Source organism: Acartia tonsa, chromosome 6 (genome assembly GCF_053477335.1).
Source record: "Acartia tonsa isolate MP-2025a chromosome 6, ASM5347733v1, whole genome shotgun sequence".
Taxonomy (NCBI): Eukaryota; Metazoa; Arthropoda; class Copepoda; order Calanoida; family Acartiidae; genus Acartia; species Acartia tonsa.
The window spans coordinates 25,454,043-25,480,218 of record NC_137265.1 but is presented as its reverse complement, the minus strand read 5'-3'; the positions used below and the strand labels follow the sequence as shown (position 1 = coordinate 25,480,218).

General features: G+C 31.1%; 1 protein-coding gene across 1 annotated transcript in view; it reads right to left on the bottom strand.

The window, feature by feature from the left end:
• LOC145322226 (L-tyrosine decarboxylase-like) overlaps window positions 1-26,176 on the bottom strand; it is a 44,347-nt gene that overhangs the window by 5,820 nt on the left and 12,351 nt on the right. Inside the window, exons 6-32 of the mRNA XM_080164081.1 lie at window positions 25,919-26,002; window positions 25,600-25,719; window positions 24,940-25,072; window positions 23,886-24,008; window positions 22,621-22,728; window positions 21,368-21,465; window positions 21,138-21,231; window positions 20,482-20,581; window positions 19,357-19,438; window positions 18,298-18,396; window positions 16,331-16,401; window positions 15,803-15,910; window positions 15,418-15,566; window positions 15,115-15,207; window positions 14,574-14,623; window positions 14,208-14,273; window positions 13,816-13,889; window positions 13,257-13,359; window positions 12,369-12,461; window positions 11,950-12,093; window positions 11,613-11,702; window positions 10,253-10,292; window positions 9,291-9,402; window positions 8,853-8,933; window positions 7,465-7,510; window positions 5,459-5,504; window positions 3,351-3,429 (exon numbers count right to left, since the gene is read on the bottom strand). Of these exons, the coding sequence (XP_080020207.1) occupies window positions 3,351-3,429; window positions 5,459-5,504; window positions 7,465-7,510; window positions 8,853-8,933; window positions 9,291-9,402; window positions 10,253-10,292; window positions 11,613-11,702; window positions 11,950-12,093; window positions 12,369-12,461; window positions 13,257-13,359; window positions 13,816-13,889; window positions 14,208-14,273; window positions 14,574-14,623; window positions 15,115-15,207; window positions 15,418-15,566; window positions 15,803-15,910; window positions 16,331-16,401; window positions 18,298-18,396; window positions 19,357-19,438; window positions 20,482-20,581; window positions 21,138-21,231; window positions 21,368-21,465; window positions 22,621-22,728; window positions 23,886-24,008; window positions 24,940-25,072; window positions 25,600-25,719; window positions 25,919-26,002 (2,486 nt within the window). The remainder of the gene's footprint in view (window positions 1-3,350; window positions 3,430-5,458; window positions 5,505-7,464; window positions 7,511-8,852; window positions 8,934-9,290; window positions 9,403-10,252; window positions 10,293-11,612; window positions 11,703-11,949; window positions 12,094-12,368; window positions 12,462-13,256; window positions 13,360-13,815; window positions 13,890-14,207; window positions 14,274-14,573; window positions 14,624-15,114; window positions 15,208-15,417; window positions 15,567-15,802; window positions 15,911-16,330; window positions 16,402-18,297; window positions 18,397-19,356; window positions 19,439-20,481; window positions 20,582-21,137; window positions 21,232-21,367; window positions 21,466-22,620; window positions 22,729-23,885; window positions 24,009-24,939; window positions 25,073-25,599; window positions 25,720-25,918; window positions 26,003-26,176) is intronic.

Here is a 26,176-nt window from a genome sequence, read left to right as displayed (position 1 = left end):
AGGACTGGATCTCTAAAGAAACATGGATCAAAATAGAAGAGAGAAAAAATCTCAAAAACAAAATCCATAATGCTCAACATTTGGCTTACATGAGCAATTTAAAAGCTGAATATACTGCTAAAGACAAAGATGTCAAAAAGTGCACAAGGAAAGACAAGAGAGATTACATTGACAATCTGACTGAAAAGGCCCAGAGAGCAGCTGACTTTGGTAACATGAAAACAGTATACAACATAACCAAGCAATTAAGTGGCAAATATAGCAAAAAGAGTGGTGAAACTATCAAGGCTAAAGATGGTAAATTACTCACTACAGAAAAAGAAATTGCTGAAAGGTGGAAATCACATTTTGAAGAAGTGTTGAACAGACCTGAACCAGAAATTACTGCTGAACCAGAACCAGGACATGAAATAGACATAGATATAAGAACACCAACTATTCAAGAAGTTAAAGCTGCTATACATAGCCTAAAGAATGACAAAGCACCAGGACCTGACTTGATAACTGCCGAAATGCTTGAGGCAGACATAGATCTTTCTGCAAGTACTCTAACTGATCTTTTTGATAAAATTCGGAGGCAAGAAAAGATACCAACGGACTGGTCTAAAGGTATAATCATAAAACTACCTAAGAAGGGAGATTTGAACAATTGTGATAATTGGAGAGGAATTATGCTGCTTTCTATCCCAAGCAAGGTCCTATGTAAAGTTATTTTAAACAGAATTGATGAGAAAATTGACAATAAACTGAGAGAAGAACAAGCTGGATTCCGTGCTGGAAGGGGCTGTGTTGACCAAATTTTCACCCTTAGGACAGTTATTGAACAATGTGTTGAATTTAACAAGCCACTTCACGTAAATTATGATAACTAAATTTTATGACAACTTCCAAGCCTGTGTTTCAGTTGGAAACAATAAGACATCTGATTTCTTTAAAATAAGCACTGGAGTTAGACAGGGATGCATTTTATCACCTATTCTATTTATATTGGTCATTGACTGGGTGATGAAGAAAACCACAGAGGACAAAAAACGTGGTCTCCAGCTGGGCATAGTAGGACACCTAGAAGATCTGGACTTTGCTGATGACCTGGCACTGATTTCAGAAACAATTAAACATCTACAAGCTAAGACAGATAGACTAGTCAAATATGCAGGACAAGTCGGGCTCTTTGTTAATGTCAAGAAGACTGAAATTATGAATATACCTACAAACCCTGATCAAAGTATAACAATAAATGATGAACAATTGAAACAAAGCAACAAATTCACCTATCTGAGGAGTGTTATCAGCAGTGAAAATGGCTCAAAAGCTGATATTAAAACCAGGATTGATAAGGCTAGGGTTGCTTTCAACAGTCTACACAACGTTTGGAATTCAAAGAAACTTGCTCTGAAAACAAAAATCAGACTTTACAACAGTAATGTGAAATCAGTTCTTCTCTATGGAGCGGAATGCTGGAGAACTGTGAAAACTGAAACAAATCAACTTAATGCATTTCACAATAGCTGCCTAAGAAGAATTTGCAAAATATTCTGGCCAAACAAAATATCAAACCTTGAGCTGTATGCTAAGACCAAGTGCAATAGTATTGAAGCAGAAGTGAAATATAAAAGACTAAGGTGGCTAGGACATGTGCTCAGAATGGAACAAAATAGGTTTCCAAAAAAGTGCTTAAAATGGAACCCCACCACTGGTAAACGTAATCGGGGACAACCAAAAATGACCTGGAGACGGAGCACTGAAAAGGACCTCTTTAAATTGGAATTAACATGGGGAGAAGCTGAGAAACTTGCCAAAGACAGCAGGAATTCATGGAGGAACAAGGTGTCCGTATTCTCTGGCCTTCACAGTCAAAAAGAGAGATGCGTCTGATGATACTGAAACATAATATTGGGCAGAAATTAATGTATTTCAAAGAAAGAAAATTTTGAAAATAAGAAATTCGACCTCTATCACTTCCGAAGACAGCTGCCAACCTCCAGTTGACAGGATATAGTTAAATACTTGTTAGCAATAATAATTAGCTATAAAAGTAAAACAAAAAGTTTTTTAATATGGCAAAAAAATGATAATCTAAATTTTAATTTTGGGGATGATGATCTAAAGGACGCTCTTACTGGTGGTGATGATGACCCAGATAGTATCCAAGTACATGAGCGTTATGACAACTTATCTATTGAACTATGGTCCAATTTTTGTATTTGTAGCAGCCTCCAATTAAAAATTGTAACAAGAAATATAACCATCTTTTAAAAACTACTATATTTACCTTATGAATTGGAGAATTTAAAAACCAAGATTGTATGTTTTGAGATTTCTCTTGATTGGAGAATGCTACAAATACAAAAATCGGACCATAGTTTAATAGATAAGTTGTCATAATGCTCATGTATTTTGATACCATCTGGGTCATCATCACTAACAGCAAGAGCGTCTTTAAGATCATCATCCCCAAAATTAAGATTTAGATTATCTTTTTTTTGCCATATTAAAAAACTTTTTGTTTTACTTTTTGGGCTAATTATTATTGCTAACAAGTATTTAACTATATCCTGTCAACTGGAGGTTGGCAGCTGTCCTCTAAAGTGATAGAGGTTGAATTTCTTATTTTCAAAATTTTCTTTCTTTGAAATACATTAATTTCTGCCCAATATTATGTTTCAGTATAATCAATGCATAAATCCCTTCAAGAATAGCCAATTTAACAGAATCATACTTTAAAAATGACAGAAAAGTAAAAATAAGTATTTTTTCTGTTGATTTTATGGTATCTGTGCATATAAAAGGTAACACCCAAATTTGCCGTTTTTTAGTATTTTCATCAATTTTCCTTGAAATATAAAGATATCTTAAAACTGATTGATTGGGCTTGTAAAGGAACCATTTGAGTATCTTCGGTCAAAAAAGGTCTGATTTGTGAGCATTTTTGACCAAGTTGTGGCCAAATAATAATGAAACATAAAAAAAGGTAACACACTTTAGTATAAAATTTAACTGTTTGGTCAGTCTGTCAGTGAAGCTTTAAAAGACACAAATATCAATATTTTTCATAGAGATTCCATTAGTAAAAAAAGATCGTATATTTCTCGTTATTTTTTTATGACAACTGAACAATGAACATAATTTTTTTGCGGGGGGCCTTTTGTTATTGGCACTATTCATCTTGGGAGGGTGGTGGTACCCTTGCTCTATATAATTATAAACCATCCGAGAATTTTTTAGAAGCTATACTGTAAAAGAGAACCATATCGGTTCAGCAAGATCTTTCGGTACACACAGAGACAGACAGACACATAACCTGTTACTTTATATGAAAATTTAAGGATCTATCTTAATAACTAATTTACCTAATAATCCTTTTTATTTTGATGAAGGTTTCAACACTTTCCTCTTCAGGGTTTCCAAAATGGACAATGACAGGAATCTCTAAATATTATAACACGTCATCTATCAGCAAATTTGGTTTAGTCAAGTCAAGCAAAACTAAGGACGTTGAAATACTTTTGCATGTAAATTAGGGTGGGTTCATATCGGAATTAGACAAAGCGGGGATATGCAACAGATAAAATTAACCTTAAAAACATTTCTGACCAAAAAAGAATTTTAAAAAATTGAGTTTTAGAACACGACCACTTAAAAATATAATTCATTATTATTAGTATGCAAAGACGACATTCAAAAAAATTTTTTGAATCAGAACTATGGCTTCATGGTGCTCCCTGGAAAGGCCTTGAGGAGCTGAATCAGGAACTTTTGTCCGTTTAAAAATATCTCGTTCCTAGCCTTAGAAATCACTAAAAAACCAAAAAAATTTAAGGTTTATTGAGAATTGTCCAATTTGTAGAGGTTTTTTAGATTTTCTCAGGCTAGGAACAAGATTTTTTGAAACGGACAAAAGTTCCTGACTCAGCTCCTCAAGGCATTTCCAGGGAGCACCATAAAGCCATAGTTCTGATTCAATAAATTTTTGACTCCCATTTACAAATAGCTATACAATTGAATGTCTGGTCGTCAGCGGTTTTAAGACTTAATATAAATTTTAAATCATCCAGAGGTGTATTATATCTATATAAATTGAGTGCAGATCCCCGCTTTGGCCTCAGAAAAAAAATGTCCAAAATCGACCCACCCTAATGTAAATATCTTGTGTTTGACATTTAATAGTTCAGAATACTGCAGAGTAAGGACAACGGTCGTGCAAACAAAGTTTTTTTTGCTGTTTTATCCTATGAAAAAAGTAGTAAGCTTTTTTGTTGTCTGTAGCTTAAGATTTTGATAACTAATGAACCGATTGATTTTTCATTTCTGTGATAGTTTTAGGATATCTTTTTGTATTTAAGTCTTAAAATGGTTTTGACTATTTAGCTTTAGTTGTAATGGTCGCAGCCGCTAGTACTTACAAAAAGTACAGGTTAAAAAATATACATAAACAACAATAGAAGAAAAGAAAAAAATATTTTTATAAAAAAAATTTATTATTTTATTGTTCTTACAAGTAGTTAAAAGCACGTAGTCCTACTTATTATCTTAATTCTTATAAACATTATTGTTTAAAGTTACTATTCTCTTATGAAATTGTACTAAATCCTTTTACTTTGTTTACGTTCTGACCTCAGAACAGCTATTGATAAAGCTATAAACTATACATAGTAACAGAAGACTTTAGAAACTTGTACAAGCCTCCTATTTTATTTTTTATGGCCTATCTGTGTATATACCTGGTATAGATATATCATCATACTCTAGCCTTTATATACATCTATCTGTGTATCTACCTAGCATGGCTTTATCATCATACTCCAGAGAGTCATCACTATACATAGTAAAAGAAGTGTATATCTACCTGGCATGGCTATATTATCATACTCCAGAGAGTCATCACTATACATAGTAAAAGAAGTGTATATCTACCTGGCATAGCTATATCATCATACTCCAGAGAGTCATCACTATACATAGTAAAAGAAGTGTATATCTACCTGGCATGGCTATATTATCATACTCCAGAGAGTCATCACTATACATAGTAAAAGAAGTGTATATCTACCTGGCATAGCTATATCATCATACTCCAGAGAGTCATCACTATACATAGTAAAAGAAGTGTATATCTACCTGGCATAGCTATATCATCATACTCCAGAGAGTCATCACTATACATAGTAAAAGAAGTGTATATCTACCTGGCATAGCTATATCATCATACTCCAGAGAGTCATCATTATACATAGTAAAAGAAGTGTAAATCTACCTGGCATAGCTATATCATCATACTCCAGAGAGTCATCACTATACATAGTAAGAGAAGTGTATATCTACCTGGCATGGCTATATCATTATACTCCAGAGAGTCATCACTATACAAAGTAAAAGAAGTTTATATCTACCTGGCATGGCTATATCATCATACTCCAGAGAGTCATCACTATACAAAGTAAAAGAAGTTTATATCTACCTGGCATGGCTATATCATCATACTCCAGAGAGTCATCGCTATACTCCTAAAAATGTACCTATTATATATAAGGACTAATATGTCCATATGATGCAGCAACAAGCTAAAGGCAATTGTTTTACTGAAAGGGTTTTTGCTTTGTTAGATAAGGGCTAAATGTTTGTTGTATGTATTTGAAATAACGATCTTAAGGGATAAGACAATGGAAGATAAGCTGATGCACATCCCCAATGGTTGTAATTATAATTATCCCTTTTGTAGATAAGGGTATCTGCTCTCTATATAAACAATGCCTTTTATTTAATTTTTAATGAAAACAAGAAAAAGTACAACAATTATGTCCACATAATTAGCAGAATTCGAACTTAAAAATAAATAAATTGAATAAAAGATGACAGAAAATTGTTTTTTAAAACAAACATGAAATTGAACAAATTAGGAAAGACGAAATGAAAATCACGGAAACTTTAAAGCTAAAGTCATTTTAAGTTTTGACATAAGGACAGATAGACGAATGGACATACCCCAATTATAGATGAACTGCGCTATTAATTATGAATAGAATTTATTCTTACTGTTCTTTTATTTTTTAAACAATAAGATTTATTATTAAAGAATTGTACAAGTAACAAGACACGTAAAGATAAAAAAATGTAAAATATAAAAAAACCTTTTAGTAATGGTTACAGAAGAAATGAATATTGTGATAGATTCTCTCAATTGATCAATATATAAGGACTGTATTAGCAACCTAAATTTCCCCGTAATAATATCCATGTATTCCATATCCATTCATATTGCATGCAATTATTTATTTCTATTTTGTCTATTTTTAAATGTCATTTTGTACCTTGCCAAAATAAGATTCCCCAGAAGAAAACTTAAAAAAAAATAAATACAGATAGCGTAGTGAGGGATGTTAAGCTTTATAAAACACGATGTATTGTAAAATCATTTACATAACCTAAAACAATAGGAGATCTAATTTGACATGAAAAAAAGAATGAAGAATAGAAAATATAAAAAGTCTTTAAAAATAGAAAATACCTTTCACGTCGAAGACTAGCAATTATAAGAAAAAAATCATTTAAAAGGAACCAATTAATTAGCCAAAAACAATGGCTTTTTTATCAATGATTTTTTTTATTTATAATGTATTTTGAATATTTAATTGTAGGTTTGCTTTGACCATTAAAGTACAGGTTATAAAATTTCATTTTTTCTTTCATTGTTTTATTTATATTACTTAAATATAATAAAATACGATAAAAACAGTTCTGTAACATTTGATTTTTTTATTGAAAATTTTCTAAGGACTATTTCTATTGAGGACGATGTTAATCGTTCAACCACCCTTGAAAATAGCTTATAAAAAGTACATATACTAATCTTCCTTTTGAATTGTGAATAATCAGTCTAGCTGTTTACGAGATATTACTAGATAGACACATATATACATACATATACCTACATCAACACAAACTCTTCTTAGTTTGACCAAAACTTTTACGAAAAGGTTGTGCTTTTAAAATGTAAAAGTTAAAAGTGTGATGATAGGTACAAGAAAGGATAACACTGTGTCATACTAGATAAATTAAATATAATACATAGTGCTACTATGTCTGGCGCGTGACATTAATAGTTAATTCAGTAGGAATTCAGTGAATCGGTGCAACACATTACCATATACTATTACTTTGTCATGACTTCCAGACATAGGTCGCACAAATTAAGGCTTAATTGTCTGTTACATGTTACATAACCTTAAAACAAAAACAACGTAAAGTGACGTCATACAATACAAAGGCCAGTATAAATTGTAATTGACCAATGGTTAAATTTATACTGGCCTCTCATTGGTCACATGTATTGGTTGACGTCATTTTTTGGGGGTACTTTACGCTGTTTCATCCTGATAAAATGAATTATGCCTTAAGGTCCTTGGACAATTACTTGGAAGTTCTCTACCGCAAGATTTCTAGTATTATAAACCTAATTAAATTTACCTGTAACTTCTTGTTCAGAGGCAGAGTGGCAGATGAAGGACTTTCTAAATAATATTTATATCAATATTTTGATTTAAGAAAAAAAATAGTAATATGATAAAATTGAAATTTTCTATTAATTTTGAAAAGAAGTTGTATCAACTTTTTTGCTTTTTATTTAAGATAGCTAGCCGGTTCTTTCAGTAAGTAGTAGATGTAAAATTTTTCATAAAATTCAGATATGCAATCGGTTTTTTTGTAGACCTCTTATTTTTTAAGTAATTTAAGTTTTTAAAAAAAATAATTAAGTCGGTTTTAAGGTACTAAAACGCAACAAAATAAAAGAAGAAAATAGCCAGTATAAACAAAAATAGTAAGATCTTTAATTTGACACCTTACTTTTAAAATTCTGTTGAGTAATTGTTGAAAAAATCTATTTTTTTAACCTCGGTTTCATCAAAACATTAAACCTAAATATTTTCTCATACAGACATAAAAAATATGGGTTCATATATACATTAGAATGAGAAAAATAATATGAATCCATTCTAAGCAAAATTGAAAAAGTTAAAAAAAATTGTAATAAAAAATAGAAAAAATAAAAAGTTTATTTTAAGAATTGTAACTACTAAACTAGCCAATCACAAATCGCAAAAATTGACGAATCGGGAAGCTTAACCTATAAAATTAACCTATAGAATTGCCTGAAAAAAAAGGAGAACGTTCATACAATATATACAATAGATACTACAATAAATATAGTGATATTAAAGAACATGTAAAGAATGAAAAATTATGAACAAATATGCATCAGTCTGTTTATAAACTTCAAAACAATGCAGTTAAAAATACATTATTGTTTCTTGTGTTTAAAAAATATCTGCTACATTGCATTGTCTTTTGTTTAGGTTTTGTTCAGGTTTGAGAAAATATTTAGGTCTAAAGTTTTTATTAAACCGAGGTTAAAAAAATAGATTTTTTCAATAATTACTCAACAGAATTTTAAAAGTAAGGTGTCAAATTAAAGATCTTACTATTTTTGTTCATACTGGCCATTTTCTTCTTTTATTTTGTTGCGTTTTAGTACCTTAAAACCGACTTAATTATTTTTTTAAAAACTTAAATTACTTAAAAAATAAGAGGTCTACAAAAAAAACGATTGCATATCTGAATTCTATGAAAAATTTTACATCTACTACTTACTGAAAGAACCGGCTAGCTATCTTAAATAAAAAGCAAAAAAGTTGATACAACTTCTTTAGAAATAATATTAGAATTTAGATTTTACTTAAAGACTAACTTATTTTGAGCTCGTAAAACTGACATAAAATATACAAGTTACAAATTTGTCTTGTAAATTTAAGGTTATATTCTTTATAGTATAATTCATATTATTTATAAAATTTCCTGTTGGTCTTTCAACTTTCTTTGGTTTATTAATATTAACTTGGTCACCACCAGTCATTAACTCAAACACAGTCATAGCCTCCCTGAAAAATATAAACATAAGATTCTCTCAATAGATTATTTATTTTATTCAACAAACTATTACACTATAGCTAACTTATTTTAAACTTCAATCATGGTTTAATATAAAATTAAATTATTATGATCTTTTAAGTTTAAGTAACCCTTATCATTTTGGGGAGGTTGTGGGGCGAGAAAGGTGTTCTTTTTCTGTGTATGAAATAGAAGGCGATACAAAATTTACTTTTCAAAAAGAGTATTGAATTGTAGGAATTGAAACTTTTTATATCCCAATCTTGACGCTTACAGGATGCCAGCAAAACTTGCATGACATCAAGGTAAAAAGAGGGTTGGGGTAAAAATTGTAAGATGGTACTCACTTTGTAATAATCCTGAGTGGACGGGGCTTTCCATCCACCTGTTCCTTTTCATTAGCCTTGGCGGCCAGCTCCAAAATTCTGACAACATCCAGGCTGGCAAACATATACCTACCTATGACATTGGTTATGACTGGATCAGTTTCTCTAGGTAAGAGATAATAGGTCCAATCCTAGGCTAGCCTAGGGCTTCCTTTGCCTTACACAGACATGGAAAATGCTACTTCCTAGGCAATTATAAAAAAAATCGGATCTACTGCAGTTCACGGTAAAATATTGCTGGTAACGAATATTGCCAAAAATCTATGAACTTTAAAGACTGGTAGCTGCCAAACAGCTGAACGTACAGATCATGCCCGCACATTGTTTTAAGCAGCATAAGAAGGCCTACAAATAATTTGGAATAGCCATAAATCAATAATGCATAATTATCTCGCAGTGCAGAGAAATGCGCGAAAAAGGCCTATTTTACGCGTTTTTTCTTCAGTGAAGCTTTCCCTGTGCATCACTGGATATTGGCTATTTCAGATTATTTGTAGGCCTTCTTATACCGCTTAAAATGGTGTGCGGGTATGATCTGTATGTTCAGCCGTTTGGAAGCTAGCAGCCTTTAAAATTCATAGATTTTTGGCAATATTTGTTACCAGCAATATTTTACCGTGAACTGCAGTAGATCCAAAAAATCTTATAGGATTATATACATTATACAGTGCAGTTTAGATAGCTCCTACGTCTGTTATAACAAACACATGTTAATAATAGTGCAGCATGGGTAATGTATTAGCCCATAAACAGGCGCAACTTAATCCCAAACTCAGTAAGAATTTTCAGTCAAATGTTGTGAAATTTAGGGGATGAGTTAATAAAACAAGAAAGGTGTAAGTGTAAGTTTTGGTAAAGTAATATTATCATTTATCAAAATTATCATCATAGATTTAGGTCAATCTTCAAGTCATAATCCATACCTATAGCATGATACCGAAGATTTGGCTTGGAGAAGGATGCCTAAAAATAAAAATGATAACAAGTGTTTAGTACTCTGAACTTATGAAGACATTCATCTACCTACTTCCCATTCAAAATTTTCAAAATTTGATCATCAAGATTACTTTAATTATTATTTGACTAATTCTATCCAAATACATTGAAAGAATCCTCTTTTATCCAGTTTTATTTGGTGGGTTGAATTAGTAGTGTTACTAACATTTCAAATAGTTTAATCTTTAAAGAGATGAAATGGATAGGAATATATTTACTATAGAAAAAGTTTTCCTTTCTTCGTCGATAACAATTCCAGTATAATATCTCATAAAATTCAATGTAAAAACAATAAATTTTGAAGCAGCTTATTCAGTATACGTTTTAGCATTATTCAATATAAATGTATTGTATAACGTCATTTTTTACTGTAAGTAGTTTAAGCTTATTCATAAGTAAAATTAATTAATTCTCAGATAAATATTCCTTTGCTGAGGCTAATCCTAAGGAGAAAATTTAAAATTGCACATTTCAAACTTGAAATTTTAATGTCTTACATCATTTAACGTTATATGTATGTAAATTTAAATTAAATCATTTGAATATTTAAAAATGTCATATAACATAATTTGCCGAACATAAGTATGAAATTCTTAGCGTAATGTATGCAAATATTTGAAATAGTATAGACATAAAGGAAGGCTTAATTACATCACACTTATTTTGAAATAGACCAAGACAAGGTTAGATAAGAATATCAAGGACCAAGGCAACAATAGGATGGTGCAAATTCTAAATCTTTGAATCAAATCAAAATAAACAAAAAAGGAAATTTTTAGCATCGCCTTTTTTATCCTAAACTTCTAACATTTAATAAATAAAATTTTGAGCCAATCAGAACCCCCCTGCTTAATAGATTTTAAAATAAAATATACTTTGTCAAATAATCAAATGCCTTGCTAAGTTCAAAAGTGCACTAATTACTAACTATTGAGATTTTAAAGAAAACATCATTTACATGTACTAAAATATGTCCTTGTTATTACTTTACCTAATAACCCTGGTGTTTACAGACTGAAAAAGTTACATTGCTCCCCTTTGTTATTCTTGGATGTATAACCCGATATTACATTGTCATGGACAGCAGGCTAGCTGACACAAGGTATTTCTTGTGTAATATTTTTTTTAAAAGTGAAATTTAACTGGAGGATCCTTTAATCAGAACTATATTTTTTTTTACTTAGATCGAATACATCTGTTTTGTTTCTATTACTGACTCTAACAAAGCTGCAATACATTTGTTTGGTTTAATTGTTAAAAATCTTTTCTGGGACTATCCCTTTTTACCTCCAGCTCTGCAAAGAAGTCTCCTTTCCAATCAGAGTTTGTAATTACACTTGGAGACACTAGGTGCAGTTGTTCAGAGGCGTCAAATATCTACAAAATTTCATAATTAAAAAATTATGTTGCAATTTGTTCAAATAAAATCACGCAACCTTTTAATGTATCCACTATCATTGGTTATTTGAGAAAGATTATTTGGAAGTCATGTCTACATGGAATCAGAAGGTAAAATTCTTTTTGCTTTTAGAGTGAGACCACTCAAAGCTAAACCATTTTTATCAAATAATTGATGCTTTACACTTAGTATTATAGTAAAACTTTATTCAAAAGAAATACTTACAGCTCCATGGGCATTATACAGTTCATTCCTTATGATGAGACCAATCCTCTTGAAGGTTTTCTGAGCCCTGAGCCAAGGAGACATACATGTGTTGATGATCATTGGCAGGTTTCCTGTGTCCGACTCTGGCAACCCAAGAGATTTCTAAATATATATATTTAATTAGTTTGTATGCGTTACTTAATCTAATGTCTCAGTGCGCGTTTGAGTATCACATCACATGAAATCGTAGGAGATTCTTGCCCAAAACGAGGTAATTTGTATGAAATCAATTATATTCAAGATACATCAAGAATTAAAAGAACACATTTAAAGTTAGGAAGTTACAAAACATTAGCGTCTATCCGTATGACCCAGCAAGGATTGACTGTTGGTAGGAATAATGAAATTGGGTTTTTAGCATATACCATACAATCTACCTTCATTTGCAGATAAGATCCAGAATGGCTGTCCATGGTCCAGCTGGTGGAGTTTAGGATAATCTGAATACCTCTGTCCACCATACTTGGCCTGTTCATCAACATTGTAACCTTTCTATGCTTTGAGCACCAGGAAGGGATGAGAAATTGGGCTGTATATTACACTAATACCCAATGTTTTCAAATTCATTGGCTTAACAGCTTTGGGGACTATCGAATTTTAATTGTAAGTTGAGTGTGAATACGATTCAATTACTAATTGTAACCTACAGATGGGGCAATTCAGTGTATAATCGTTGGGGATGTACAACAGTTTATGAGTTGTTAATGTTTACAGACCTTTGTCTTATCCCTTTAAATCCCTGATTAACACATCCTCTAGTCATGGGATTGAATCTTGGCTCAAATTATGTCAAAGCATTCCCTTGCGTCTGCTGTGTCGGCTGTGTGACAATAATGATAACAGTTGAGAAATGTTAAGGGTAAAATAATATCTATGTACATTTAGGACTTCCAGAGTAGGTCATGTTTTGCATGATGATTCCTATAGCAGTCAGGTACGATTTAAAAAGCGTAGTAACACTTTCGTTATTAGAAAGTCTGTACAATCATTTCAAACATGTTGATTTTTATGTTTTATGACAACATTTTTTTTATGTTGTGTAATTATCTAACTAAGGTACTAAGTCTATAATAAAGTCCTAAATATGTAAGTATGTCCTTAAACAGTATCCTGTTTTTATGCAGTCATGCAAAAAATTTACTTACAATTATGTTTAAGTCTAAGCATTTTGCTTTTTCAGTTCTGACACGGTATGACGGAAATGGATTACTTCTACTGCCGCTTTACAGCATAGATTACAAAAAAATAATAGTTATAATGTTCCTTTCAAAGGAATGGGAGCATCTCTTGTAGAACTTGTTGACAAACTGTCTATGGATTTGAGGATCAGAGTTCGGTACCCAGCACTCATTTTCTTCATCCCAGGATCTTAATAAATTTTGAAATTAGTGAAATATCCTTTACTAGCTGGTCCGCCCCTAGAGGCCTCCAGTAGAACTTTTGGTGAGGCAGTTGAAGTCAATCCCTCAATATTCAATTTTGGTTTCAAGGAAAAAGTAGAAAAACTATGGGTTGGTATTTTTTTCTAGGAGCGATCTCTTTTAAGAGGGTGGTGGTACCCTCCCCCAAATTAGTTGTAGACTTTCCCAGGAACTATGAGACGATACATTGTAAAGGAGAACCATATCAGTTAAGGGTCTTTCATTACTAACAGATCCTGCTTCTTCTATATAATGATAATTTAAAAGTTAAAACTAAACTTTGAAATAAAATTATGTTTTTATCATAAAAACTCTTTTCGAAGACTAGAAATTAAAATTTCTTCCAATCTGTCTGGAAAATTTGTAAAAATTGGCCAAATTTTAAACTATTTGCTTTGCTTACCTAACATTAATTGATAAACAATTGATAAGTGTGTCAGGACCATTTTCATGAAGAAAATTCTTTGCTTCACTATTCTAAAAGAAAACAAAATTGGTGCTTTCACACAAAGAGCCTTGTGCACTGATAACATCGCACTTAAATTGTTAAAATGATAAAAATTATGGGGCAGTGATTCTTATACCTAAAACTTAATTTTTTTTGCAGTTTTTTCAAATAAATCTATAATAATTTAGCCCCATAGATTTTTTGTCTAAGTTTTTTTTTGTTTAAGATTTCTGTTTTAAAATCTATCAATAAAAAATACAAAGTCAATTTTCCAGCTATTATTCATAATTAAGCAACTTGCAGACACACGTTCTAAAAGTAGCTGAGCTACTAAAAAATCAGAATACCGTTTGTAGAGACCAATTTTCAGCTTGTAGGATTTCTTTCCTCATTCGACTTTTTGGCCATTTCAACTACATAAATAATATCTTTTTAATAAACCTCATTAAAAAAAGTAAGATGAAATGAGCCTTACAATATATTTATCTCTTCATACAAAAATTCAATTATTTTCAAGATTTTTAAAACAAAATCTAAACTATTTATAATCTTCAAAAATTCAAAAGTAAATTTTAAAAACAAATTAATAAAAAAAGTTTACGATTATAAATCAAATAGTTTTTTACATTTATAAATCTTTGAAATAACAATACATTATGTTGTAGTTTTAGCAATTATCTAATTCTAAATAATGTAATATGTGTAAAACTGACCTTATGACTGTCCTGGATGGGAATGGCCGGCACCACCAAGAATGGATCAACTACAAAAAAATTAACATAAAATAAGATTAGCAGTATACACTGAATGGGAATATTTGCTGGTCCAGAAACCTAACCGATAGTTATAGACTGGACCAGAATGTTTTCCATATTCTTTCTAGACTGGACAAGAAAGTTTATATAATCTTTCTAGACTGGACCAGAATGCTTGCCTAATCTTTCTAGACTGGACCAGAATTCTTGCCTAATATTTTTATACTGGACCAGAATGCTTAGCTGATATATATAGACTGAATCGGAATGCTTGCCTAATATTTCTAGACTTGACCAGAATGTATACCTAGTCTTCCTAGACTCTACAATTGTGCTTACCAAATCTGTTTAGACTGGACCAAAATGTTTACCTAATCTTTCTAGACTGGACCAGAGTGCATATATTATCTTTCTAAACTGGACCAGAATGTATACCAAGTCTGTCTAGACTGGACCAAAATTTCTACCTGATCTTTTTAGACTGGATCGGAATGCATACCTGATCTTTCAAGACTAGACCATAGTGCATACATAATTCCTGCAGAAAATGTGCACTGTTCTAACAGCAGTCCATATCCATTCTTGTGCAAACCTTGGAAATTTTTGATTTAGAAATTATTTCAAACTTTTTTTAAAGAATGTTAAAAGTAAAAGCACTTCTCTAAACATTGTTCTTCTAAATTATAATCGAAATAACAGAGCAGTTTCATAGATCTTTAAATATAATGAAATATGGTTGTTTCAATAAAAAAACAACAGTGTTCGTCACCTTCCTAAATAATAAAGAAAATATAAAATTTACCAATAACTTTATGTGAGAGCCAGACTCCCGCACTAGCAGCACCGGGCTTCGAACCATCTAGTCCAAACAGGTTAATCTCCTCATTGGCTCCAGAACCATGGTTAACATACGCGGCTGTCTGTGCCAGAAAATTTCGAATCTTTCCATTCCTAGGCAGAGTTTTAGGATGAATTTTTTTTTATTACCAGGGCCATAGATTTTTTGGTTTTTCTGGTGCTACCCCTCATTCCAATTAGTTATTTTTTTAGTCAAAAGAGAGGAATATTGAAATTTGAATTTTTTACAATAGTATTTCTGTGGCTTTATTCTATGACAATATAGAATAATTATATAAAGAAAGAATGTTTAATGACAAAACAATAATGTAAAATTGAATATACAGTACCTATATAAGAGTCCACCAGCAGGATAGGGACAAAAGCCGCTCTTATGAGGGTCCAGGGTGATGGAGTTGGCTTCAGGTATACACGCCAGCTGACGTTGGAAATGTTTGCTAATTAAAAATAACTGCACAATAACCATAAAGAAATAATAAAACTTAAAAAGGCTAAGCAATGTGATATTTATATAACAATAATATATGTCTTGATATACTTTTAATTTTCAGGTTAAAAAAGTAATTTTTGGTTGATTGGTCTGCTATTAATTAAATAACTATTAGACCCAAGCTAATACTCCCTCACTCCAATTTTGTACAGAATATATCGTTTAAAATAGTATTATATGAAAGAGTTCTAGAATTATTTTAGAAAAGTTGTTATTTTCCAGATTTTACCAGAAAAAGAAGTTGTTTTAAACAAAAAATCTATTCCACTTTTACAGGATGAATTTTAGTATTTTTTGGGATTGTACTTTTAAAAGTTGCACATATTCTCGGTCTTCTGGGTCAGTATAATCATTTTGTCTTGTTTACCTGAGATTAGCTTGTAGAAATACAGTGCTGGAAAGTCTTTTCATCTCGGCAAGAGTTGTGGGGTTCTCATTCTACAAAGATAGAAAAATTAGAGAGTTATGTTGCTAAAATAGTCTTTAGATATTGGCCAATACGCTCCTCAAAGATCGTATAAAGGAGATAGTTTTAAATCATTATGGAGGGTATCAATTCGATATATTAGCCAGCCAGGAGAAACATTTCTTCAGGGTATGCGAGATCTCTCACAATGTCTATTTTTCTATTTATGCAATTATAGTTTGCAATATTAGAAAATATGGAACAGGAATAATGATTTAGAAAATATATAATCACGAAACCTAATAAAGAAAGTATCATTTTGCTCTAATAATAGATTTAGAAATACAAAAAAATATTCAAAATATTTGATGATAACAGAAATATTTCTATAAAATTGTATTCTATATCTGTTTTAGACTATTTGGAATGTGGCTGTTATTGAGATAAAAATAAAAATAAAAATTAAAATAAAATTTTCCACAAATTCAAGATTTAAAAAAGCTGAAAAAAGTAAAAAGAACATTTAGCGAAATTATGAGAAAAAAAATATTTGTTTGAACTATTTTGTGTGAAAATAACCTGATATGCCTTTTTTTGTGAAGTTATTTTAACCAAAAATACTTATTACTAATTATGCCTAATAAACATAATATAATAATATGTCAGGTTATTGCCACAAAGTGGACGTATACTGTTAAGTAAGTATGCATTCAGGTTTAACTTACTTTAGAAGAGTGTTTACAATGATATCAACATTTTTAGTATTTAATTTCATTTCAGAAAATAGACACATTAACCCTATTAATTAGCTTTATCTGTAAAAAGCTTCACAGTTTCTAAGCGGAGAGAGAGATGGGCTCAGTGTTCATTACTTAGTCCCCAAAGTTTTGTAATAACGTTTTCATATTCATATACACTTTAATGAATTTTGATTCCTTAAGTTGAGTGTCCTAACGTTTGACCAATAATTTTAATCTACAGTACTGATAATTGTGTGTATCACCATTGGGGATGTACATCAATTTATCGGCCATTGTCTTTATCCCTTTACATCCCTGGTTTCTAAGACAATAGAAAATGTATCCGGATTATAAACAAGATATGACAAAAATAAAACTAACCATAAAATCAAAGATTATTCGGGATACAGGAGGGAGGGAAGAGGGAGGGGTGGTGGATTGGGACGGTGGAAATATGTTTATACTGCTTAATATAAAGGATGCATTTGTGAAATCAGCATTTAACATTTATGAATATACATAAGATGTAAAATAGAATGTGAAAACTAAACAGCCTTTCCCCCTATCATTAGGAATCTTTGAAATTTAACATGCTGAATTTACAGTTTGTATCAAGCCGTTAAATAGTGAATTTACGAAGTATGAACGGATATAGTCTGATTATAAAGTAGCTTTACTTTTCATAATAACTACGCTTTTCATTAGAATATCATTATAATTATTTTCTATAAAAATTTTCACTTAGCCTTCATTAAAATTTATATAATATTTAGTGACGTTGGTTTATTCCAAAACTGCCGACTAAATTTTGTCAATACTAACAATTTTTTACGATTGTGATTGTGATTCAACGGATCAAAATTGTCCAAATTCTGTAGGTTAGTTGTGAATAAACGTAATTAGTTGGTGTCCCAATCCAACCAACACCCACGTTTTGTACATTTTGGAATTTTAGCGTTTTTATTGTCTGTGAAAATGAATTTAGAATGTACGTGAAGTCAATTTAGGTTGCTAACATACAACCCTTTCATTGGCCAGTTCGTTCATCCACTAGGAGGGGGAAGGTTGCGGTAAACTTGGTGAATGGGTGGTATCGTTATTTTAAATATAAATTACTTAACTGCATTTGTATAGCACTTACGGACAAAGGTTATGCAAATAAAGAATGAAAATAAAAATGTTACATACCCATTCCTGAGGATGCCTTATAACACTGGCAAAGTACCCACCCCAAGCACCGTCAATGTGAATGTAGAATGTCAAATTTTCACGTTCAAATTTTTTCCTGCATTTTTTAAATTTCTAGATCTCACTCATAGAGAAATTTTCTCCAAATTACTAAAGTCAAGTCTAAGAATAGGCTTCTATTGGTGATAAGTTTATCTTACCCTTTTAATTTGTAAGATTCCAAAAATTATTCCTATATCCCTGACAGTGCACTTTGTTAATAAATAATAATAATAAATATTATGTTTTGCAGAATATAAAGTATAAATTAGAAAGTTACATAATTTGTTTTTGTTTTTATATTAAAAAATGCCTTTTAACAGGCTTGGCTCGGCAGCAGAGTTTTTTCATTCTGCGAAAATTACATCTGCACCTGGGGTTAAAAAATGTTGCAAATAAAAAACTTAAACTAAAAAAGCAGCTTTTAAATTAACTTGCAGCTGCAAAATTTGTTTATATTTCCTAAAATATAAGGGTAGACTTGCAGTTGCATATATTTTAGCAACTTATACAACTGTCGAGCCCTTAATCAAATAATTCATCAATTAAGTTTGGAAAAACAAATCTTCAAAACTTGTATCTCGTTAAAAAGTTTGAAAAAATACCTTTTTTTGAAAGGATCTTATAATATCAATTACTTAAGGGGGGGGGGGGGGTGATACGTAGATTAATGTTCCCAATCAGTGAAGTCAAGCTAGTATTTGGAAGCCCCACAAGGCTAGAGGACTGCAGGATTTGCCCCCCCCCCCCCCAGAGGTAAGGCTTAGGAAAAATTCTAACCCCTTTTATTTTCAATTAACTTTTGGGGTGAGGTGGGTATAAGTTATCAACCGACCACTTGTTAGCTAATACCGAAATGTTTTAGTCAGTCTATTTCTATGCGTTTGTAAAGCTAACCATCACAGGAAGTTTCATAAATAAATCTTTGTTCTGATTCTTAGATGCTAGGTCCACGACATGTATGATTTATAGAATAGTTTTATAACTAAAAAATAGCTTTTTATTGATCTAGAAATTCCTTATTTGAAGAAGTTGGCTAAGATCGTCGACTGCTCCCTCTTGGGTTGTTCCAAACACAACTGTCACTCCTATCACTGGAATTCTGAAAATTAACAAAAATTTTGTCCTGCCATTTTAATATTGCAGCTACTATATATAACACCTTGTCCGTTCACCTGCACTGGTTTCTCAAACCAAGTGAATGGCTGAAATTGTCTTGGTGTTGTGGGTATTGTTTGAGGTTTTTTAAAAATTTTATATGATATATGTATTTTGCAATAATTCTTGAACCAAAGTATTTTTAACAAGATATTTATTCATAGAAAAAATCTTATACCCAATTTCAATATAATTATATCATTGTGAATAAATACTAAGAAATGTGAAGATATTCTATCATGATAATATTCCGAGAAAAGTGTTCTGATGTGTGTGTTTCTTACAAAATTTGTAGTAGTTTTTGGATTATTTAGGTATTTTACGAAAGTTTCCGATAATCGTGCAAAATTCAGCAGATGATTTATCTAAAAAATCATGTTTGTATAATTGTATTGTATATTATCATCCTGTTATAGAAATTAGCAACGTTTTTTTCTGTAGCTTAAGATTTTCATAACTGCTGAACCGATCACATTGTTCATTGATTATTTTAGTCTATTTATTTTTATACGTGGTTTAAGGCTGTTTTCTTCCCTTTCCAGTCCATTATAATACAGAACACCTAAATACTAGGGGTGCAACCGCTTATATACTATCAAGTAGTAAGTTTTATGAAATTATTATAAAGAGATATTGATAATTAAAGTAAAAGTATGATATGTTTTCATGTAATATTTTCTGACATTATTTTGGGAATTGTCTTTTTAATTGTTATATGATATTCATTATGCTAGGGATTTTCCTTTTTTGCAAAAAATGTTTATATTCTACAACTTTTTCTGTTCTAAAAAAAATAAAACAATCGTATTACAATCTAAACATTTTATTTTAAAAACTATTGTAGATTTCTTTTGCAACATTAATACACATTTATTACAAATAGAATTAAAAAATTTATTAAGCTTTTTAAAGATCCTTTCACCACATTATATATAAAGCCAAATATGTGACCATATGCTATAATCATAAGGTAAAACTAATTTTTACCTGTTTTCAAGGCAATGTTCTAGTTTATTTTGCAGACTGACCATGTCAAGTCTACAAAATCTGTCCACAGCTATCTTTATCAAATTCTTACGCCCTATTCCTAAAGGAAAAAATATAATTACACTTGTTTTATAAAATGTTTTTGAACTCTCTTGAACAGGTTACTTGAAAGACTCCTTTACTTATATATTATATATTCATAGAAAAGATTTAAGCCATCACAACTGGTCATTTTACAGCCATTTTTATTTGCATTTACCACCCAATTTCCTTTAAAGATTTGCATGAAGTATAATTTGGATGATTTAATACTAAATCTAATGTTCTATACTACTCCAATTTGTCGCAATTGTGATGACATTTCATACTAGAAATTACATTTCAGTTACTGCCACATTCTATATACTTTGTTTATGATTATGAACTCTTTTACTCATTTGTAGCAGGTATAGGTAACAATAAAAATATTCGAAAAAAAATATTTCGTAATTTTAACTGTTTTTTTGTGGGCTACTGTAGAACATATTTACTAAAATTACGAATTGTTGGTTACTGCTTCATTGGCAGCCCTGTCTCAGTTGTAATATTATTTGAAGCAAAAAACAATCCATACTTTAAATTATAACTATTATGTAAATGATTTAGGCCATGCTTACCTAACACATTGGCAGCCTTATCCCAGCTGTAATGCCTGGATCCAGGAACAAACCAAACAGCAGAACTGGATACTGATGCAGCAGTAAGTTCAGCCTAAAAAGGCAAACAAAATGTTAAGTTAAAAAAGAATAATTATTGTTTTAAATGTTTTAAAACGACATTGTCAAAGAGAAAATAAAAAACATAGGTATATCAACACAATGCCTACGTTTTACAGGGTTATTCTTACCTGATATGTTTCAAAGAAATCATGGCCTCCAAGTTCTTCAAAGGTGTAATCTTTAACCCATGCAAATAGATCTTCAAATCCTAGCTTGCTACTTATACCTGAATAAATAATACAAAATATAATAGAACTAAATTTTATACCAGTGCAGTGGACCCCTACTCCCCATTCACTTTTTAAAATTCTAGCTTCCAGCTCCTTTGGGAGCTAAAACTCCATACTGTCTTCTTTCCTTCTAGCTTTGTAATGTCCTACTTACTTATATGATAGTAGAGGCTATGCACCTTGAGGCCTCTATGGGCTTTTTTAAAAAAGTAAAAAAAAAATTGGTAGGGGGGATGGAGGTAATTTTCTATGGGCGATTTCTCTTGAGAGTGTGGTTATACTCTCTGCCAGAGAGAATCTTTACTGTAAAGGTGAACCCAACAGTTAGCAAGGTCTTAACGTACAAACAGACACAAAGACATCCTGTTACTCTTGAATAAGGAACCAAAACAATTTACCAAAGGGGTTAGGGGATGTATTAAAGGGCTGTTTGCTTTTGTAAACAACTTCAATTTTATTATTTTGTTTGCAAAACCCTAGGATTATTAGATTAAAATTAGCTTATTCACAGTAAGAGTTCTGTAAAAGTCAAAATTAGAATTATCTTTAATTTAATATCTTATTCATTTGATTTCTTGTGAAGTCTAAGTTTTTAATTACTGGAAAATTCATAGAAGTGCGATAAATATATTTTTATATTATGTACATTTATCTTAAAACAGAAGTGTATATAACAGATAATTGACATATATATTAAAATAATCTGAAAATATAAAAAAGTTTAGGCTGGCTACACAATCTAAAGGATTTTAAAAAAAATTTTATTAAAATTTTTTTTTCAGTAAGAGATTCAGAACTGGAGATCAAAACCATCATGATTAAAAAAGCGTACATTCAAAATCATTTTAATAAATTCTGGAGATTATTATTTAGCATAGCACCTATAGAAGTTACCTTCCCCCCTCGCTTGAACTCTTAATATATCTAAAACTTTATCCATAGAAATAGAATGTAACTCTTAGATAGAAAATATTAATAATAACCTGAATCTTGATTTTTTTTGTAGAAGATGATGAAATATATCAATAACTTCATCTACTGGAATATCAAGTGACTCCCAGATGGATTCAGCTGATATATTGTAGAATATAATCAAATATACTATAACTTGGTCCAGGGGAATATCAAGTAGTAATGATAATGTTATTCACCTGAATCTTGAATATCTTGTAAAAGATGATCAAATATATCAATAGCTTCATCCACTGGAATATTAAGTAACTCCCAAGCAGAGGCATCTTTCAGTATAACAGTCTCTCCTACAAAAACAACAGTCAAACTCAGTGTGGTGAAATGGAAGCATAAATCAAATGAAACTCAATCAATTAATAAGGGTTATGTATTTTTTAGTTATTCTATACCTATTTGTTTTTTGTTTTTTTTTACATTATATCTCAATATTTACTACTAGCTAAAAAAGCTACAAACTTCCTAAAAAATATCAAAATTTGAAACATTAAATTTTGAATGTATAATGTATAAATCTTATATGCATTATATCGCTTTTCCCCTTGACCGGAGTAGCTGAAAATAGCGTTTGCAATAATTGGATTATCTGCTGTACAACTTTGGACATTAGGGTAGAAATAGGCAATCCATTTTCAGCACATCTTAACTAAACATTTTAACCCTTTCAGGACGATAATTTAAAACAAAAAAATACTAGGATCCTAAAATATTTTAAAGAAAGAGAGACAAAGTTATAAATACGGTTTAAAAAAAAATAATTAGATTTAAAAAAGACGGAAGGAAAGGGAAGTGGGAGAGAGGGACATATAAGCTTTAAAAAAAAGATGAAAAAACGAAACTTAAGTCGTAGTAATCTTTATGTGTAGTAACTGTTTTTGTAGTTGGGTTGATATTCCGGGATTGGACAATGGAAGAAAAAGATTAACATTCAGGGATAGGACAATGGAAGAAAAAGATTAATATTCATGGATATGCCATTGGAAGAAAAATATAAATATTCAATCTAGCCAATAGTGGGATAATTTTAGAACGCTGCCTCTAGTGCTATCATATTGTATAAAACTACCGTTTGCACCCCTAATATCTAGGGGCTTTGTAATTCACTCAAAAATTAAACCTAAGATAAAATTTTGTCTGTGGCGAAAGATCTCGCTAACCACCGAACCGATATGATTCTCCTTTACAAAGCGGCGTCTTATAGAAACTGAGATGGTCTTAGGCAATTTTATTTGTTTTAAACAAGTCTGGTATGGTTTTAGGCTATTTTTCTGAAATTTTATATCAATTCGAATTTAGAGCACCTGATTTATGATGGGGGCGCTGCCGCTAGTTTTTGAATATATGAACGCTTTGAACTACCTTTGTTTACTGAATTTCAGCTATTTTAGTTAAATTATTTCTTACTAAAGTCCCTATAAATCCCTCCTATATAAAAATAATATTGTACCTGCAAGATTTTTATACGAGAAGGTATCTCTAATTGTCTGCAGATCTCCAACAAACTTATCCTGCATCATTTTCTGGAGTGCCAGACCATTGTACTTTATACTGCGTGCTGCCCACATAGCCTCTAAATTAAATAAAGATGATGATATTTCAAATTGTAAGAAAACTTTCCGGGATCTAAAGGGATAAGACAATGACCGATAAATTAATTTAAATCCTCAATGATGCTTCACTAAAGTAATCCTTCTGCAGATTGCAAATAATGGTTAAAACGTATGGACACTCAATTTAATGAACCTACCAATAAGAATTCAGTGAAAGTCCCCAACGTTATTAAGCTAACGAATAAGAAAACGTTATCATAAAATTTTGGGGACTAGTGTAATCAACAGCCCAATATCCCCTCTCTCCCTGGGAAACTTTACAAACGTTCCTAGTTTAGATGCAACCTGAAAAAAAAACTCGAGGATTAACAGAAATTTAATTTTTTGGCAGATAAAAATATGATTCACTAAAATTTAAATTATAAAGGTGTTAAACTTTGACGTAAATTAAAGTAAACAGATCCTATATAAATTTAAAGTGCCACCAGTTCACCAAAATATCAACAAGAAACAGTGAATTTCATAATAGATATTTATTGAAATTTCCCTTGTATGTTTGGCTAACATGTTGGACAATCATGGGGGGAAAGGCATTGGACTATAAATTATACTGAATCCTATTTATCTATTTGTTGGCTTGAAGACTTGGAGGTATTGGTTTTATCATATGGACCATTGGCCCTTACCATATATCCATATTACGTTGGTTATTATAATATTTTTTATATTGAAAATTGGATGTTTATCCTTTTTGTTATTATGCAATTATCATCTAGAGTTTAGCACTTCTTACAGTCTTTGACACAAATTTTCTTAAATGGTTTTGCACGGAAATAATAGCACACCTCTAGATTTAATTTCTTATTAAATAGTATTTAAATTAAACTTATTACCTAGTAAATTTAATCTCATTTATAAATGTTTAAAAATATACAATATTGTATTGAATACCTAAATTGGCAACCGTTCCTCCGTTAGGCAGATGTCCCCAGGATAATGGTTGACTGCCGTATGGACGACGACAATTACCAACATCCCCCTCACCAATATTGTATCCAACCATTTTACACAAATCTTTAGACACCTAGAAATGAAAAATTATGTAATTAGAAAAAAATTATTCATGCCTATTTTTTTAACTTTATTAAAATCTAAATTAGAAAGGAAGGGGAGGGTCGACTTCCCACCTCCCCATAAATCAGTATTGACCAAAGTAAAATTATTTATGTTGTATCGACATATCTACCACTCATCATTAATAATATGCTTAGACTTGATTTTATTTTATTTTTACAACTGAATTCTATAGCAATGATACCCCCCCCCCCCCCTCTGATCTCAAATCAAAGTTTTGAACATTCTTACTTTATTTCCTGGCCACCCTCTTCGAAAACTTGTTGGCGACCTTCATGACCTTCTTGGCTGACCTTACTTTTTTTTGGCCTGCGACCAGACATACATTACTGCAAAATAACAGCCTTCCCCTTATTTTTGAATTTTAACTGTTCAAAAATAAGTGGGAGGGGGGTTAAAACCCCCTTTATTTTCAATTTAATTCAAATTTAAGTGGGAGGGGGTGGGGATTGAAAATTAACTGTTTTTTTTTCTTACCTCTCTTTCAAGTTGTAGAGTGACTCCACTAGCCATACTTGCCACATTGTTCTGATTGTAGAAAAGCGCTGCTATGTACCCAATATTTGCTGCAAGGGTTGTGTCCCATAACATGTGACCCTTAATAGTATTTCGTATGTGTCTCTGTGTCTAGAAAGATCACCAAAACTGCTTAACAATTTTTTCCAAACACGTAACTAATCTACTTTGGTACAAAAGACATGGATGTGTTTAAGATTGTTTGTCTGTTAATATCTCTAATAGCTGATGAGTAAGGTAAATACAATTTAGGAACACTTTGTATTGGAAAAAAACCAACCTGACTTCTGAAATTGAAAAATGGTACAGAATTTTTTAGCCTACAGGTTAGGCCACCAAGCTCCTCTTCGAGTTTGCTAATAGCCTAAAAATATACAGAAACAGTTATGCAATTGTTATATAATAATTTGGTGATTCCAACAACTGCTTGCGGCAATGGATCTAGAGGCTAGGAACGGAGCCGCTATTGAACAAAATAACAAACACAACAACCAAAAACATTAGTCATCAAAAACGTTTTTTTTTCATCTTATTCAAC